General features: G+C 51.6%; 1 protein-coding gene across 5 annotated transcripts in view; it reads right to left on the reverse strand.

Moving 5' to 3' along the window:
* Positions 1-858: 858 nt before the first annotated feature.
* TRIM3 (tripartite motif containing 3) overlaps positions 859-18,913 on the reverse strand; it is a 39,555-nt gene continuing 21,500 nt past the window's right edge. For 4 of the 5 annotated variants that reach the window (XM_054016087.1, XM_054016089.1, XM_054016088.1 and 1 more), the window contains 6 exons: positions 15,592-15,695; positions 15,336-15,503; positions 11,909-12,089; positions 10,990-11,060; positions 10,219-10,359; positions 859-2,174 (listed from right to left, as the gene is read on the reverse strand). In XM_054016087.1, the coding sequence (XP_053872062.1) occupies positions 2,022-2,174; positions 10,219-10,359; positions 10,990-11,060; positions 11,909-12,089; positions 15,336-15,503; positions 15,592-15,695 (818 nt within the window). In that variant the 3' untranslated portion in view covers positions 859-2,021. The remainder of the gene's footprint in view (positions 2,175-10,218; positions 10,360-10,989; positions 11,061-11,908; positions 12,090-15,335; positions 15,504-15,591; positions 15,696-18,913) is intronic. The other variant, XM_054016090.1, reaches the window with a different exon arrangement.

Raw genomic sequence — 18,913 nt, forward strand, 5'->3', positions numbered from 1 at the left:
GAAAGCTGAGGGGGGGCTTCCATTGGTGGCTCCTGGGCTGTGAGCCAGGCGAGATGGCCACATTGCCCTGGAGCAGAGGGGAAGAGCTGGCTCCTGGGGGGGCTCACAACCTGCGGTCATAGCTGTGGGGCTCCCTGGGCAGGGGGTTTAGGCAGGATTGGGGGATCCCCCTGGAGACTAGCCCGCCCCCACGTGGGGGGGGGGGGAAACTGGGCTGGGGGATGTGCAGGCCTGGGGCATGCGTCCCCAGAGTAACACGGAGTGAGCAGCGCCCCCAGCCAGGGCCTGGCAGACGCCAGGGCACCCCCCACGCTGCCCAGCCCCACGCCAGGCCGCTGCTCTGGGCCCCGCAGGTCCCACGACCCCTCCCTGCTCCCAGCGCTGGGCTCCGGCGCCCCGACCTCTGAAACCAGCCACAGAAATAAAGTGCAGATCAACCCTCGCGAGAAGGGGGACACTGGGGGGAGGAGGCATGGTGAGGAGGGGGTGCTGGAGGGCAGATCGGGGCGGGCAGCTGGGGGTCGCTGGTGGGGGCAAAGCTGGGAGACACTGGAGAGGTGGGGGTGCTCGGGAGCACAATGGGCATTGCTGGGGACACAGGGGGCAGCGGGTTGGCACTGCAGGGGGCAGGGCAGGGGTGGGTGTTGCTGGCAGGCACCAGGGAGGCTGGGCAGGCGTTGCTGGTGGGTACAGAGGGTGGGCATTGCTGGGCGGCACTGGAAGCAAGGGGGGGGGCGGGTGGTGCTGGGGGGCTGAGAAGCGGGTGTTGCTGGGTTGTACAGGGGGGCGGGTGTTGCTGGGGGGGCTGAGAAGCGGGTGTTGCTGGGTTGTACGAGGGGGCGGGTGTTGCTAGGGGGCTCAGAGGGGGGTGTTGCACGAGGGGGCGGGTGTTGCTGGGGGGCTCAGAGGGGGGTGTTGCACGAGGGGGCGGGTGTTGCTGGGGGGCTCAGAGGCGGGTGTTGCTGGGTTGTACAGGGGGACGTGTGTCACTGGGGCCTCAGAGGTGGGTGTTGATGGGATGCACAGGGGGGTGAGTGCTGGTGGGTTGTACAGGGGGGCAGGTGTTGCTGGGGGGCTCAGAGGCGGGTGTTGCTGGGATGTACGGGGGATGGGTGTTGCTGGGTTGTACAGGGGGGCGGGTGTTGCTGGGTTGTACAGGGGGGCGGGTGTTGCTGGGGGGCTCAGAGACGGGTGTTGCTAGGATGCAGCGGGGGGCGGGTACTGCTGGGTTGTACAGGGGGGCGGGTGTTGCTGGGGGGCTCAGAGACGGGTGTTGCTAGGATGCAGCGGGGGGCGGGTACTGCTGGGTTGTACAGGGGGGCGGGTGTTACTGTGGGGCTCAGAGGCAGGTGTTGCTGGGATGTACGGGGGGGCGGGTGTTGCTGGGGGGCTCAGAGGCAGGTGTTGCTGGGATGTACGGGGGCGGGTGTTGCTGGGGGGCTCAGAGGCAGGTGTTGCTGGGTTGTACGGGGGGGCGGGTGTTGCTGGGGGGCTCAGAGGCAGGTGTTGCTGGGATGTATGGGGGGGTGGGTGTTGCTGGGTTGTACAGGGGGGCGGGTGTTGCTGGGGTGCTTAGAGGTGTGAGTTGCTGGGTTGTACAGGGGTGGTGATGGGTAGGATATGCTGCACCCCGAGAGAAGGAACAAGGCCCCCAGCCCCCACAGCTCCATTGACCCTCTGGCCCACACGGCTGGCGGGAGGGGTAGCCCCCCAGGAAACACCAATAGGCCCAGGCGCGGGGGGGGGGGAGGAGGGGGGATAGCCCCTAACCTTCACCGCAACCGGGGGGAGCCGGTGGGCCGCCCCTGTCCACTGGCCGGTCTCCCTACTCTGGGGCCCGGTCCAGCAGGCACAGGGGCGGGTCCCCCCCTCGCCGGTCCCTTGCACTGCAGTCCCCCCCTCCCCCCCAACTCCGGTGGGCTGGGCGCTCAGCACCAGCCCGCTGGTGGGGAAAGGGCCCCTCGGTCTCTAGTCCAGGCAGCGGGGCAGGCGCAGGCCGCAGCCCGGCCGGGGCCCCTCGGCTACTGCAGGTAGCGATAGGCCTTGAAACAGTGATTGCCCGAGTCGGCCACCACCACGTGTCCGTCCGAGGTGAGCGCCAGGCCCTGCGGCCCATACAGCGGGTCAGCCAGCGTGTTGATGTAGGACAGGAAGGAGCCCGAGCTGTCGAAGACCTGCCGAGAGAGGGGACTGTGACAAATCTGAGGAACTGTCTCAGACTGAGGTGATTTTGGAACAAACTGATGCATTTAAACAGCAATAAGTCACCAAGACCAGATGGGATTCACCCAAGAGTGCTGAAAGCACTCAGATGTGAAATTACAGAACTATTAACTGTGGTCTGTAACCGAGGAATGGGCAACCTTTGGCACGCGGCCCGTCAGGGAAATCCACTGGCGGGCCAGGCTGGTTTGTGTACCTGCAGCCTCCACTGATCACAGCTCCCACTGGCCACGGTTTGCTGCTCCAGGCCAATGGGGGCTGCGGGAAGCGGTGCGAACCGAGGGATGTGCTGGCCACCGCTTCCCGCAGCCCCCATTGGCCAGGAGCGTCAACCGCGGCCAGTGGGAGCTGTGACTGGCCAACCCCGTGGCTAAACAAACTGGCCCAGCCCGCCAGCATATTTCCCTGATGGGCCACGTGCCAAAGGTTTCGATCCCTGCTGTAACCTATCATTTATATCAGCTTCTGTACCAGCTGACTGGAGGATAGCTAATGTGACGCCAATTTTTAAAAAGGGCTCCAGAGGTGAGCCTGGCAATTACAGGCCGGTAAATCTGACTTCGGTGCCAGGCAAACTGGTTGAAACTATAGTCAAGAACAAAATTGTCAGACACATAAATGAACATAATTTGTTGGGGAAGAGTCAACATGGCTTTTGTAAAGGGAAATCATGCCTCAGCAATCTACTAGAATTCTCTGAGGGGGTCAACAAGCATGTGGAGAAGGGGGATCCAGTTACTTAGATTTTCAGAAATCCTTTGACAAGGTCCCTCACCAAAGGCTCTTAAGCAAAATAAGCTGTCATGGAATAAGAGGGAAGGTTCTCTCATAGCTTGGTAACTGGTTAAAAGATAGAATACGGACCCTGTACTTCAGAAAAGCAGACTTTGACTCCCTCAGGGAACAGATGCGCAGGATCCCCTGGGAGAATAACATGAGGCGGAAAGGAGTCCAGGAGAGCTGGCTGTATTTTAAAGAATCCTTATTGCGGTTGCAGGAACAAACCATCCCGATGTGTAGAAAGAATAGTAAATATGGCAGGTGACCAGCTTGGCTAAACAGTGAAATCCTTGCTGATCTTAAAACGCAAAAAAGAAGCTTACAAGAAGTGGAAGATTGGACAAATGACCAGGGAGGAGTATAAAAATATTGCTCAGGCATGCAGGAGTGAAATCAGGAAGGCCAAATCACACTTGGAGTTGCAGCTAGCAAGAGATGTTCAGAGTAACAAGAAGGGTTTCTTCAGGTATGTTAGCAACAAGAAGAAAGTCAAGGAAAGTGTGGGCCCCTTACTGAATGAGGGAGGCAACCTAGTGACCGAGGATGTGGAAAAAGCTAATGTACTCAATGCTTTTTTTTGCCTCTGTCTTCACAACAAGGTCAGCTCCCAGACTGCTGCACTGGGCAGCACAAAATGGGGAGAAGGTGACCAGCCCTCTGTGGAGAAAGAAGTGGTTCGGGACTATTTAGAAAAGCTGGACGAGCAAAAGTCCATGGGGCCGGATGCGCTGCATCCAAGGGTGCTAAAGGAGTTGGCGGATGTGATTGCAGAGCCCTTGGCCATTATCTTTGAAAACTCATGGCGATCGGGGGAGGTCCCGGATGAATGGAAAAAGGCTAATGTAGTGCCCATCTTTAAAAAAGGGAAGAAGGAGGATCCGGGGAACTACAGGTCAGTCAGCCTCACCTCAGTCCCTGGAAAAATCATGGAGCAGGTCCTCAAGGAATCAATTATGAAACATTTAGAGGAGAGGAAAGTGATCAGGAACAGTCAGCATGGATTCACCAAGGGGAAGTCGTGCCTGACTAACCTAATTGCCTTCTATGATGAGATAACTGGCTCTGTGGATGAGGGGAAAGCAGTGGATGTGTTATTCCTTGACTTTAGCAAAGCTTTTGATACGGTCTCCCACAGTATTCTTGCTGGCAAGTTAAAGAAGTATGGGCTGGATGAATGGATTGTAAGGTGGATAGAAAGCTGGCTGGATTGTCGGGCTCAACGAGTAGTGATCAATGGCTCCATGTCTAGTTGGCAGCCGGTTTCAAGCGGAGTGCCCCAAGGGTCGGTCCTGGGGCCGGTTTTGTTTAATATCTTTATTAATGATCTGGAGGATGGTGTGGACTGCACTCTCAGCAAGTTTGCAGATGACACTAAACTAGGAGGCGTGGTAGATACACTAGAGGGTAGGGATTGGATACAGAGGGACCTAGACAAATTAGAGGATTGGGCCAAAAAAAACCTGATGAGATTCAACAAGGACAAGTGCAGAGTCCTGCACTTAGGACGGAAGAATCCCATTCACTGCTACAGACTAGGGACCGAATGGCTAGGCAGCAGTTCTACAGAAAAGGACCTAGGGGTCACAGTGGACGAGAAGCTGGATTTGAGTCAACAGTGTGCTCTTGTTGCCAAGAAGGCTAACGGCATTTTGGGCTGTATAAGTAGGGGCATTGCTAACAGATCGAGGAACGTGATCATTCCCCTCTATTCGACATTGGTGAGGTCTCATCTGGAATACTGTGTCCAGTTTTGGGCCCCACACTACAAGAAGGATGTGGAAAAATTGGAAAGAGTCCAGCGGAGGGCAACAAAAATGATTAGGGGTCTGGAGCACATGACTTGTGAGGGGAGGCTGAGGGAACTGGGATTGTTTAGTCTCCAGAAGAGAAGAATGAGGGGGGATTTGATAGCAGCCTTCAACTACCTGAAGGGGGGTTCCAAAGAGGATGGAGCTCGGCTGTTCTCAGTGGTGGCAGATGACAGAACAAGGAGCAATGGTCTCAAGTTGCAGTGGGGGAGGTCCAGGTTGGATATCAGGAAAAACTATTTCACTAGGAGGGTGGTGAAACACTGGAATGCGTTACCTAGGGAGGTGGTGGAGTCTCCTTCCTTGGAGGTTTTTAAGGCCCGGCTTGACAAAGCCCTGGCTGGGATGATTTAGCTGGGAATTGGTCCTGCTTTGAGCAGGGGGTTGGACTAGATGACCTCTTGAGGTCCCTTCCAACCCTGATAGTCTATGATTCTATGATAGGAAACAAAGGGTAGGAATAAATGGTCAGTTTTCAGAATGGAGAGAGGTAAATAGTGATGTCCCCAAGGGGCCTGTTCTGGGACCAGTCCTATTCAACATATTCATAAATGATTTGGAAAAAGGGGTAAACAGTAGGGCTGTTGATTAATTGCAGTTAACTCACGCGATTAAAAAAAATTAATCGCGATTAAAAAAATTAATCGTGCTTAATCGCAGCTTTAAGCACACTGTTAAACAACAGAATACCAATTGAAATTTATTAAATATTTTTGGATGTTTTTCTACATTTTCAAATATATTGATTTCAATTACAACACAGAATACAGAGTGTACAGTGCTCACTTTATATTATTTTTTATTACAAATATTTGCACTGTGAATACAATAAAATTATATTTTTCAATTCACCTCATACAAGTACTGTAGTGCATTCTCTTTAGGGATGGTGTCCCTCGCCTCTGTTTGCCAGAAGCTGGGAATGGGCGACAGGGGATGGATCACTGGATGATTCCCTGTTCTGTTCATTCCCTCTGGGGCACCTGGCATTGGCCACTGTTTCTAGACAGGATACTGGGCTAGATGGACCTTTGATCTGACCCAGTATGGCCGTTCTTATGCCCTTTATCATGAAAGTGCAATTTACAAATGTAGATTTTTTTTTGTTACATAACTGCACTCAAAAACAAAACAACAAAACTTTAGAGCCTACAAGTCCACTTAGGCCAACTTCTTGTTGAGCCAATCGCTAAGACAAACAAGTGTGTTCACTTTTGTGGGAGATAACGCTGCCCGCTTTTTGCTTACAATGTCACCTGACGGTCCTGTGGCACCTTTAAGACTAACAGAAGTATTGGGAGCATAAGCTTTCGTGGGTAAGAACCTCACTTCTTCAGATGCAAGAAGTGAGGTTCTTACCCACGAAAGCTTATGCTCCCAATACTTCTGTTAGTCTTAAAGGTGCCACAGGACCCTCTGTTGCTTTTTACAGATTCAGACTAACACGGCTACCCCTCTGATAAATGTCACCTGAAAGTGAAAACAGGCGTTCGCATGGGACTTTTGTAGCCGGCATTGCAAGGTATTTACGTGCTAGATATATTAAACATTTGTATGCTCCTGTATACTTCGGCCACCATTCCAGAGAACATGCTTCCATGCTGATGGTGCTCATTAAAAAAAAAAAAAAAATCCATTAATTAAATTTGTGACTGAACTCCTTGGGGGAGAACTGTATGTCTCCTGCTCTGTTTTACCCGGATTCTACTGGGATGATTTAGTTGGGAATTGGTCCTGCTTTGAGCAGGGGGTTGGACTAGATGACCTCTTGAGGTCCCTTCCAACCCTGATAGTCTATGATTCGATATTTCATGTTATAGCAGTCTCAGATAATGACCCAGCACATAGAATCATAGAATATCAGGGTTGGAAGGGATCTCAGGAGGTCATCTAGTCCAACCCCCTGCTCAAAGCAGGACCAATCCCCAACTAAATCATCCCAGCCAGGGCTTTGTCAAGCCTGACCTTAAAAACCTCTAAGGAAGGAGATTCCACCACCTCCCTAGGGAACGCATTCCAGTGCTTCACCACCCTCCTAATGATATAGTGTTTCCTAATATCCAACCTAGACCTCCCCCACTGCAACTTGAGACCATTACTCCTTGTTCTGTCATCTGGTACCACTGAGAACAGTCTAGATCCATCCTCTTTGGAACCCCCTTTCAGGTAGTTGAAAGCAGCTATCAAATCCCCCCTCATTGTACTCTTCCGCAGACTAAATAATCCCAGTTCCCTCAGCCTCTCCTCATAAGTCATGTGCTCCAGACCCCTAATCATTTTTGTTGCCTCTGCTGGACTCTTTCCAATTTTTCCACATCCTTCTTGTAGTGGGGGGCCCAAAACTGGACACAGTACTCCAGATGAGGCCTCACCAGTGCCGAATAAAGGGGAACGATCACATCCCTCGATCTGCTGGCAACGCTCCTACTAATGCAGCCCAATATGCTGTTAGCCTTCTTGGCAACAAGGGCACACTGCTGATTCATATCCAGCTTCTCGTCCCTAGGTCCTTTTCTGCAGAACTGCTGCTTAGCCAGTCAGTCCCTAGTCTGTAGCAGTGCATGGGATTCTTCCTTCCTAAGTACAGGACTCTGCACTTGTCCTTGTTGAACCTCATAGGATTTCTTTTAGCCCAATCCTCCAATTTGTCTAGGTCACTCTGGACCCTATCCCTATCCTCCCGCGTATCGACATCTCCCCCCAGCTTAGTGTCATCTATGAAATTCCTGAGGGTGCAATTCATCCCATCATCCATATCATTGATAAAGATATTGAACAAAAACGGCCCCAGGACTGACCCCTGGGGCACTCCGCTTGATACCGACTGCCAGCTACACATCAAGCCATGATCACTGTCCGTTGAGCCCAACAATCTAGCCAGCTTTCTATCCACCTTATAGTCCATTCTTCCAATCCATACTTCTTTAACTTACTGGCAAGAATACTGTGGGAGAATGTATCAAAAGCTATGCTAAAGTCAAGATATATCATGTCCACCGCTATCCCCATATCCACAGAGCCAGTTATCTCATCATAGAAGACAATCAGGTTGGTCAGGCATGACTTGCCCTTGGTGAATCCACGTTGACTGTTCCTGATCACTTTCCTCTCCAAGTGCTTCAAAATGGTTTCCTTGAGGACCTGCTCCATGATTTTTCAAGGAACTGAGGTGAGGCTGACCGGTCTGTTCGTTTTAAGAACACTTTCACTGCAGATTTGACAAAATGCAAAGAAGGTACCAACGTGAGATTTCTAAAAAGATAGCTACAGCACTCTACCCAAGGTTTAAGAATCTGAAGTGCCAGAAATCAGATTGTGACGGGGTGTGGAGCATGCTTTCAAAAGTCTTAAAAGAGCAACACTCCAATGAGAAAACTACAGAATCCGAACCACCAAAAAAGAAAATCAACCTTCTGCTGGTGGCATCTGACTCAGATGATGAAAATGAACATGTGTCGGTCCGCTCTGCTTTGGATCGTTATCGAGCAGAACCTGTCATCAACACGGAAACATGTCCCCTGGAATGGTGGTTGAAGCATGAAGGGACATAAGAATCTTTAGTGCATCTGGCACGTAAATATCTTGCAATGCCAGCTACAACAGTGCCATGCGAACGCCTGTTCTCACTTTCAGTGACATTGTAAACCAGAAGCGGGCAGCGTTATCTTCTGCAAATTGTAACCCACCTTGTTTGTCTGAGCGATTGGCTGACCAAGAAGTAGGACTAAGTGGATTTGTAGGCTCTAAAGTTTTACATTGTTTTATTTTTGAATGCAGTTATTTTTGTACATAATTCTACGTTTGTAAGTTCAACTTTCAGGATAAAGAAATTGCACTACAGTACTTGTAATGGGGAATTGAAAAAATACTATTTCTTGTTTTTTTACACTGCAAATATTTGTAATCAAAAATAAATATAAAGTGAGCACTGTATAAAAATGTAGAAAATATCCATAAATATTTAAATAAATCGAATTCTATTATTAACAGTGTGATTAATCGCAATTAGTGTTTTTAATCGCTTGACAGCCCTAGTAAACAGTGATGTGGCAAAATTTAAAGATGATACAAAACTACTCAAGATAGTTAAGGCCCAGACAGGTTGCGAAGAGCTACAAAAGGATCTAACAAAACTGGGTGACTGGGCAACAAAGTGACAGATGAAATTCAACGTTGATAAATCCAAAGTAATGCACACTGGAAAACATAATCCCATATACAATGATGGGGTCTAAATTAGCTGTTACCACTCAAGAAAGATCTTGGAGTCACTGTGGATAGTTCTCTGAAAACATCCACTCGATGTGCAGCGGCAGTCAAAAAAGCAAACAGAATGTTGGGAATCATTAGTGAAGGGAGAGATAAGACAGAAAATATATTGCCTCTGTATAAATCCATGGCACACCCACATCTTGAATACTGTGTGCAGATGTGGTCGCCCCATCTCAGAAAAGATATATTGGAATTGGAAAACGTTCAGAAAAAGGCAACAAATATTATTAGGGGTATGGAATGGCTCCCAATGAGGAGAGATTAATAAGACTGGAACTTTTCAGCTTGGAAAAGAGATGACTAAGGGGGGCTATGATAGAGGTCTATAAAATCATGACTGGTGTGGAGAAAGTCAATAAGGAAGTGTTATTTGCTCCTTCTCATAACGCAAGAACTAGGGGTCACCAAATGAAATTAATAGGCAGCAGGTGTAATACATACAAAAGGAATTATTTTTTCACACAACACACAATCAACCCGTGGAACTCCCTGCCAAAGGATGTGGTGAAGGCCAAGACTATAACAGGGGTCAAAAAAGAACTAGGTAAATTCATGGGGGTAGGTCCATCAATGGCTATTAGCCAGGATGGGCAGGGATGGTGTCCTTAGCTCTGTTTGCCAGAAGCTGGGAATGGGCGACAGGGAATGGATCACTTGATGATTCCCTGTTCTGTTCATTCCCTCTGGGCACCTGACATTGGCCGCTGTCGGAAGACAGGATACTGGGCTAGATGGACCTTTGCTCTGACCCAGTGTGGCTGTTATTTACTGCAGAGCCGTGGCACCGCCCCCCAACAGGGTCTCCCCACCCCCGGAACAACCTGGGCCCCTGCCCCACCCATCACAGTGCCAGGCCCGCGGGAGGTCTGCGCCACGGCCCGGATCGCTACCCACCAGTGCCAGTCAGAAGTTGGGCAGCACTGGGGATGGTCTCACGGACCAGGGAAATCCCCTCCCGCTCTAGGTGTGACGAGCCTGCGGAACGTACTGCCACCAGACACAATGGGGCCGGGCGCTTAGAGTCCCACTTCTCTAATGCCGGAGACAGGAATGCCAATGTGTGTGGGGAGGGGAGGAACTGCCAGCCCGGCAGGCTCCCAGGGCCCCCCGGTAGGTCCCGGCCCTCGCTGCCTACCTGGATCCGGCTGTTGCCCCAGTCGGCCACGATAATGTTGCCGTTGGAGTCCACGGCCACACCGGTGGGGGCGTTGAACTGCCCGTTCCCCTCCCCGTGGGAGCCGAACTTGAAGAGGAACTCGCCGTCGGCGCTGTACACCTGGGTGGGGAGGGGCTCGTCACCCCGCCAGCCCCTGACCCAGTGCTGGGCTGGCAGGGACCCGTCCAGCTGGGAGGAGGGCTACGAGCCGCGCTGGGGCAGAGCTGGAACCTGGAGGGGGCGCTGGCTCGATGGAGGGCTGCCACGGGCTGGGAAGCCCCCGGAGCACGGGACTCGGGCAGGCCCAGGGGGGCCGGGCTGGCGCCGGGGAATGGGCAGCGAGGGAGAGGCCAACTCCACACTCCACAGCAGACAGGCTTGGTGGCGACCTCGTAACCGCTGTGCTCTGGGCTCCCCAAGGACACCCCATGCTGAGGCCGGGGACTGACGAACCCGGCACTGCCCTGAGCTGCGGGGCTCCCAGCTGGGGGAGACGGGGGAGGGAGCACTGCGGCTCCCGGCTGGACGCGGTGGCAGGACACGGCCCCCCAGGACCCGTCACGGCTGGACGCACTGGGCAGAGCTCAGCCGGGACGCAGGTGGCCAGTCTCTGGGGCGCTGAGGCGCCATGTGGGGAGGGAGAGCGGAACCCCGGGGTCTGGCCCGCTGAAGGGTCCCTCCCAGAGCCCACCCTGTGGCTAGTTGCCGGGGCACGGGCAAAGCCCAGGTCAGGGCCAGGGCCCGACTCACCTTCACCGAGTGGTTGTGAAAGTCGGTCACCACGATCTCGTTCTTGTTGTTAACAGCGACGAAGTGGGGCCCTGGGAGGAGAGAAGGAAACCCCTGAACCTGCCTCAGCGCACGGGGCTGGAGTGGGCTCTGCTCGCGGGGCAGGGGGAACGAGCGCCTGCCTCGTGGCGGGGCAGGTCTGCCAGCTCTCCTGGGGATGGGGCAGGGAGGGCCACACGCCTGGGCAGCGGAGGTTAATGCGCGGTGAATGCTGTCAGAGCAGCTGGTGAGCCTGGGCCCTGGGGTGGGCGTGTGGGGAGGGGCAGTTAGTGACCACAGCAGCTGCCAGACCCATTAGAGAGGGAGAGACCTCAGCAGGAAACACCAGCCGGGAAGGGCATCACAGCCATTCAGAGGAGAAGTGCTGAGAAAAGAGAGAAAAGAACCCAGGAGTCCAGGCTCCCAGCCCCCTCCTGCTCTAACCATCAGACCCCACTCCCCTTCCAGCTGGGAGAGAACCCAGGAGTCCTGGCTCCCAGCCCCCCCTGCTCTAACCACTAGCATCCCCTCCCCTCCCAGCTGGCTTCTGGTCCCCTCCTGCTCTAACCACTAGACCCCACTACCCTCCCCAACCAGGATAGAACCTGCCCCCCACCCTAACCCAACCCAACCCACCAGACCCCACTCCCCTCCCAGCTCAGATAGAACCCAGGAGTCCTGGCTCCCACCCCCTGCTCTAACCCACCAGCCCCACTCCCCTCCCAGACAGGAGAGAACCCAGGAGTCCTGGCCCCCAGTCTCGCACTGAGGCCACGAAGGTGCGCTGCCTGTCCAAGCACCCTGCAGCCCAGCGGAGTGAAGGTGGTTCCCGAACTCACCAGGCTGGCCAGCAGCAAGCCAAAGGCATGCAGTAGTAAGGACCTGCAGGTCGCGGTATTACCATCGAGGGTACCTGCAAACTGCCGCTCTGCCGTCCCGCGGCCACCAAACTTGGTCACCAGCTTCCCGTTGGACTGGAAGATGAAGACGCAGCAGGCCTTGTTGTCCACCACGATGATGTGGCCATTGCGGTCCACGGCCACGCCCTTGGGGCCCATCAGCCGCCCAGCCCCGATCTTCGTCTGCAGCAGCAGGGAGCAGGACATTGGATCACGTGGCCTGGGGGCTGGAACCTGTAGGAATCCTGCCTCCCTCCACCCAGCCCCGCGTCTGGAATGGGAACAGCCTCCAGCCCCCAGGGCTGGCATGTCCCCAATAACCTGTCCCTGCGGAAGGGCCCCTGGGCTGGGGGCTAGACCCCGCTATTCAACCCCTCGGGTGTTGCTCTGCGGGCTCGTTACGGGGCACGAGAACGGCCATACTGGGTCAGAGCAAAGATCCATCTAGCCCAGTATCCTGTCTTCCGACAGTGGCCAATGCCAGGTGCCCCAGAGGGAATGAACAGAACAGGGAATCATCCAGTGATCCATCCTGTCGCTCATTCCCAGCTTCTGGCAAACAGAGGTACCATCCCCGCGCATCCTGGCTAATAGCCATTGATGGGCCTATCCTCCATGAACTTACCTAGTTCTTTTTTGAACCCTATTATGGTCTTGGCCTTCACAACATGCTCTGGCAAGGAGTTCCACAAGCTGACTGTGCATTGTGTGAAAAAATACTTCCTTTTGTTTGTTTTAAACCTGCTGCCTATTAATTTCATTTGGTGACCCTAGTTCTTGTGTTATAAGAAGGAGTAAATAACACTTCCTTATTGACTTTCTCCACACCAGCCATGATTTTATAGACCTCTATTATATCCCCCCTTAGTCGTCTCTTTTCCAAGCTGAAAGTCCCAGTCTTATTAATCTCCTCTCACACGGAAGCCGTTCCATACCCCTCATCATTTTTGTTGCCCTTCTCTGTATCTTTTCCAATTCCAATATATCTTTTCTGAGATGGGGCGACCACATCTGCACACAGTATTCAAGATGTGGGCGTACCATGGATTTATATAGCAGCAATATGATATTTTCTGTCTTCTTATCTATCCCTTTCTTAATGATTCCCAACATTCTGTTGGATTTTTTGACCCCCACTGCACATTGAGTGGATGTTTTCAGAGAACTATCCACAATGACTCCAAGATCTTTCTTGAGTGGAAACAGCTAACTCAGACCCCATAATTTTATAGGTATAGTTGGGATTATAAAGACAACGAGGAGTCCTTGTGGCACTTTAGAGACTAACAAATGTATTTGGGCATAAGCTTTCGTGGGCTAGAACCCACCTTATCAGGTGCAGGGAGTGGAAAATACAGTAGCAGGTATATATACACAGTAGATGAAAAGATGGGAGTTGCCTTACCAAGTGCTGGGGTCAGTGCTAACGAGACAATTCAATTAAGGTGGAAGTGGGCTGTTCTCAACAGTTGACGAGAAGGTGTGAGTATTTAGCAAGGGGAAATTAGTTTTTGTAAAAACAACAAGGAGCCCTTGTGGCACCTTAGAGACTAACAAATTGATTTAGTTTTTGTACTGATTAGTTGGGATTCTGTTTGCCAATGTGCATTACTTTGCATTTATCAACATTGAATTTCATCTGCCAGTTTGTTGCCCAGTCACCCAGTTTTGTGGGATCTCTTCGTAGCTCTTTTGCCACCTCACTGTTTACCCCTTTCTCCAGATGAATATGTTGAATAGGACTGGGCCCAGAACCGACCCTGGGGGACACCACTATTTACCTCCCTCCAGTCTGAAAACTGACCATTTATTCCTACCCTTTGTTTCCTGTCTTTTAAACCAGTTACCAATCCATGTCTGACAATTTTGTTCTTTACTTTAGTTTCAACCAGTTTGCCCAGTACTAAAGTCAGACTTACTGGCCTGTAATTGCCGGATCACCTCTGGATCCCTTTTTAAAAATTGGCATCACGTTAGCTATCCTCCAGTCACCTGGTGCAGAAGCTGATTTAAGCAATAGGTTATAGATTACAGTTAGTAGTTCTGCAATTTCACATTTGAGTTCCTTCAGAACTCTTGGGTGAATCCCATCTGGTCCTGGTGACTTATTGCTTAATTTATCAATAAAAAGAACAGGAGGACTTGTGGCACCTTAGAGACTAACAAATTTATTAGAGCATAAGCTTTCGTGGACTACAGCCCACTTCTTCGGATGCCTAGAATGGAACATATATTGAGGATATATATATACACACACATACAGAGAGCATGAACAGGTGGGAGTTGTCTTACCAACTCTGAGAGGCCAATTAAGTAAGAGAAAAAAAATTTTGTACATGGCAGAGGGGCATTGCTGGCACATGATGGCATATATCACATTGGTAGATGTGCAGGTGAATGAGCCCCTGATGGTATGGCTGATGTGATTAGGTCCTATAATGATGTCACTTGACTCAGGAACCTATCCTTGTAACAAAGCCCGATGCCAACTCTGTCCACATATCTATTCAATGCCCCTCTACCATGTACATTGGCCAAACCGGACAGTCTCTACGCAAAAGAATTAATGGACACAAATCTGACATCAGGAATCATAATACTCGAAAACCAGTGGGAGAACACTTTAACCTGTCTGGTCATTCAATGACAGACCTGCGGGTGGCTATATTACAACAGAAAAACTTCAAAAATAGACTCCACCGAGAGACTGCTGAGCTGGAATTGATATGCAAACTAGACACAATCAACTCCGGTTTGAATAAGGACTGGGAATGGCTGAACCATTACAAACATTGAATCTATCTCCCCTTGTAAGTATTCTCACACTTCTTATCAAACTGCCTGTACTGGGCTAGCTTGATTATCACTTCAAAAGTTTTTTTTCTCTTAATTGGCCTCTCAGAGTTGGTAAGACAACTCCCACCTGTTTATGCTCTCTGTATGTGTGTATATATATCTCCTCAATATTTATTCCACTCTATATGCATCCGAAGAAGTGGGCTGTAGTCCACGAAAGCTTATGCTCTAATAAATTTGTTAGTCTCTAAGGTGCCACAAGTACTCCTGTTCTTTTTGCGGATACAGACTAACATGGCTGCTTCTCTGAAACCTAATTTATCAATCTGTTCCCAAACCTCCTCTAATGACACCTCAGTCTGGGACAGGTCCTCAGATTTGTCATCTTGCTCAGCTCCTGGCTCAGGGGGACCTAGTGGCAGAGAGTTCCACAGGCCAGTTGTGAAGTGGGTTTTGAAGTGTTTCCTTTGCCCCAGTATACAGATGCTCCCTGTCAGGGTCTCTCCTTCATTCCATGGGGAGGGAGACACCCAAACCCACCATCTCTGCCCCAGGCAGGTCTTTCCCTCCCTCGATCCCGTCCCCTCTGGGCACTACCCGGCCCCTTGGTCACTCTCTTCCCTGCCCTCTCACCTTGAACTTGCCCTCGGGGGAGAAGATGCTGACCCAGCGGTTGTCGTAGTCAGCGATGATGATGTCCCCGTTCATGTCGACCGTGACGCCGGTGGGGCGCTGCAGCTGCCCAGGGGAGCGGCCCCGCACGCCGAAGCGCAGCCGGAACTGGCCCTCGTTGGAGAAGACCTGGTGGGGGCAGAGCAGGGCGGTCAGTGGGGAGAAGCTGGGGGGGGGGGCAGGGCAGGGGAGGGGGCTGGAGCCGACGAGTCCCTACCTGCACACACTGGTTATTGCTGTCGGCCACCACGATGCGACCAGAGCTGGAGGTGGAGATGCCCTGCAGGTTGGTGAATTCCCCCTTCTCCCGGCCTCGGCTTCCTACAGGCAGAGCACAGGGGGAGAGGTTTCAGCTGGAGCAGCCAGGCAGGAGGGGTATGGGGAGCGGGCCCAGAATCACAGCAGGGTAGGACCGGAGGGACTCCAGAGGTCGTCTAGCCCAGTCCCCTACACTCATGGCAGGACCATCCCGGACAGGTGTTTGTCTAACCTCCCTGGGCAATTTATTCCAGTGCTTAGCCACCCTGACAGGAAGTTTTTCCTAATGTCCAACCTAAATCTCCCTTGCTGCAATTTAAGCCCATTGCTTCTTGTCCTATCCTCAGAGGTTAAGAAAAACAATTCTTCTCCCTCCTCCTTGTAACAACCTTTTATGTACTTGAAAACTTATCGTGTCCTCTCTCAGTCTTCTCTTCTCCAGACTAACCAAATCCAAGCCTTTCAATCTTCCCTCATAGGTCGTGCTTTCTAGACCTTTCATCATTTTTGTTGCTCTTCTCTGGACTTTCTCCAATTTGTCCACATTCTTCCTGAAATGTGGCACCCAGAACTGGACACAATACTTCAGTTGGGGCCTAATCAGCGTGGAGTGGAAGAATGACTTCTCGTGTCTTGCTTACAGCACTCCTTTTAATACATCCCAGAATGATGTTTGCTTTTTTTTGCAGCAGTGTTACACTGTTTAGCTTATCTACTCTGACCCCCAGATCCCTTTCCACAGTACTCCTTCCTAGGCAGTCATTTCCCATTCTGTATGTGTGCATCTAATTGTTCCTTCCGAAGGGGAGTACTTTGCATTTATCCTTATTGAATTTCATCCTATTTACTTGAGACCATTTCTCCAGTCTGTTCACAAACGTAAGTGCACTCCCTATGCCGGTATCCAAATCACTGATGAAGAATCGAACGGCACCAGAGCCAGGACAGACTCCTGCGGGACCCCACTCAATGTGCTGTCACATTCCCCAGGGTACAATCTGGATATGTCCTTGCAGCTCGGAGTACGGCTTCCAAGAAGTTGCGCACTCACCTCACAGGAGGTTTGTCTAGGCACATCTCCCGCTTCCCCCCAGCCACAAGGCTTCTTACCCTGGCAGAGAAGGACACGATTTGTTCTTGACAAATCCACGCTTGTGACGTTATTGATATAATCTGGGACCATATAGAACATGGTTGCAACCAAAGTCCTGTAGTGGCACCAAATCTTGTATAAAGGGGGGTCAAATGAGGTGTCTAAGACAAGGTTATGATTTACTGGGTATAATTATGCTGTCTATATGTGTGTATCAATTTTGTAGTTGAAATTATAAATATTGGCTCTAAACTATCTGTATTTCAAACTTATGCTATGCTTCTGGGTGATATCCCAGACAAGTTGGTGTTAGCTCTGCCTAGCCTGCTTGATGGCCCATTAAGGACCATCAGCTATACAATGGACCCATTGAGAGAAGGCAGATACGCCTTGTAACTCAGCGAAGTATGCAGGGACTGGCCCATGTGACTCCAGCCTCCATTTTGCTGTAATTTTCCACAGTAAGGACAAAGAGGAGTTCTTACACCTGGAAAAGACTATAAAAGGCTAATGCCTCATCTCCATCTTGTCTTCAATCCTGCTTCTTACCTCTAGAGGGACTTTGCTACAAACTGAAGCTCTGAACAAAGGACTGAATGACCAATCCGAGTGGGGGATGTTCCAGAGACTTGATTTTGAACCTGCAGTTTATTCTATCACTGCTACAAGCCTGAACCAAGAACTTTGCCATTACTGGATGTAATTGATTCCATTTAACCAATTCTAGCGCTCGTCTATATCTTTTTCCTTTTATGAATAAACCTTTAGATTTTAGACTCTAAAGGATTGGCAACAGCGTGATTTGTGGGTAAGATCTAATTTGTATATTGACCTGGGTCTGGGGCTTGGTCCTTTGGGAGTGAGAGAACCTTTTTTCTCTTAATGGGGTATTGGTTTTCATAACCATTTGTCCCCATAACAAGTGGCACTAGTGGTGATACTGGGAAACTGGAGTGTCTAAGGGAATTGCTTGTGTGACTTGTGGTTAGCCAGTGGGGTGAGACCAAAGTCCTTTTTCTCTGGCTGGTTTGGTTTGCCTTAGAAGTGGAAAAACCCCAGCCTTGGGCTGTAACTGTCCTGTTTTAAGCGATTTGTCCTGAATTGGCACTCTCAGTTGGGTCCCGCCAGAACCGCATAGTTACACCACGCTGACTGTTACTTATCACCTCATTATCTTCTAGATGCTTACAAACCGATTGATTGCTTCATTACCTCTCCAGGTACTGAGGTTAAGCTGACTGGTCTGTAATTCCCTGAGTTAGTCCCCGTTTTATAGATAGGTCTGATGTGATGGACTGTGCCTGGCTGGCTGGGCCCGGGCCACAGAGAGGCCCAGAAGACACTGTCCGGACATTTGGCACCTAGCAACTGACGCTCAGGGATGGGACCCCCTCCGCAGGCAGCCAGCCGGTGCGAGCAGCTGGAGAGCAAAGGGCGGAGGGGGGCCGGGAGGTGTTAAGGATGGGTAGCACAAGGAGACACTCCTGGAGGGGGATTACAGAGGGGCCAGGGGGCTCTGGGCTCTGATCCGACCCGGCGCTAACCCAGGACTCTGCGCTGGGTCCAGACCCCCAGGCACCGCCCTGCTGTTCCCACCGGCAGAGTCACTGCAGAGTCAGGCAGGGGAGTGCCGGGCTCCCTTTGGGGACAAGTCTCCCACCGGGCTCCCACCAGAGGGACTCGCTGAGGGGGCTCCCGGTGTGACGCGGGGGCTGGGGGCTCCAAGGGTCAGTCCCTGGGGGGGAGCCGAGGGGCTGACCCCAGCGAGTGTGAACCGGAGGGGGCCGACGCCCTGCCGGGGCCTGCCAGGGGCTGTTCCGGACCTGGGACACAGAGCACCCACCTGTGGATCCCTGACACCTATATTTGACCATTTCCAGTTTCTGGTCCTCCAGAAGTTCTCCAAGCTACCGGCCAATGGCTCGGAGATCTCTTCAGCCAGCTCCTGGAGTGTTCCAGGGTGGGTTTCATAGGGCCCTGCGAACATCTAATCTGTCTACAGTCTTCCCTTGCTCTTTGTCTACCCTCAGAGATAGCCTCAGCTCCTGCCCCATTCACACTGAGGCTAGCTATGTTCGTCACCTGATCGCTGCTAACGTTTGACCATAAGAACGGCCAGACTGGGTCAGACCAAGGGTCCATCCAGCCCAGTGTCCTGTCTTCCGACAGTGGCCAGTGTCAGGTGCCC

This window comes from Malaclemys terrapin, chromosome 1 (genome assembly GCF_027887155.1).
Source record: "Malaclemys terrapin pileata isolate rMalTer1 chromosome 1, rMalTer1.hap1, whole genome shotgun sequence".
Classification (NCBI taxonomy): domain Eukaryota; kingdom Metazoa; phylum Chordata; order Testudines; family Emydidae; genus Malaclemys; species Malaclemys terrapin.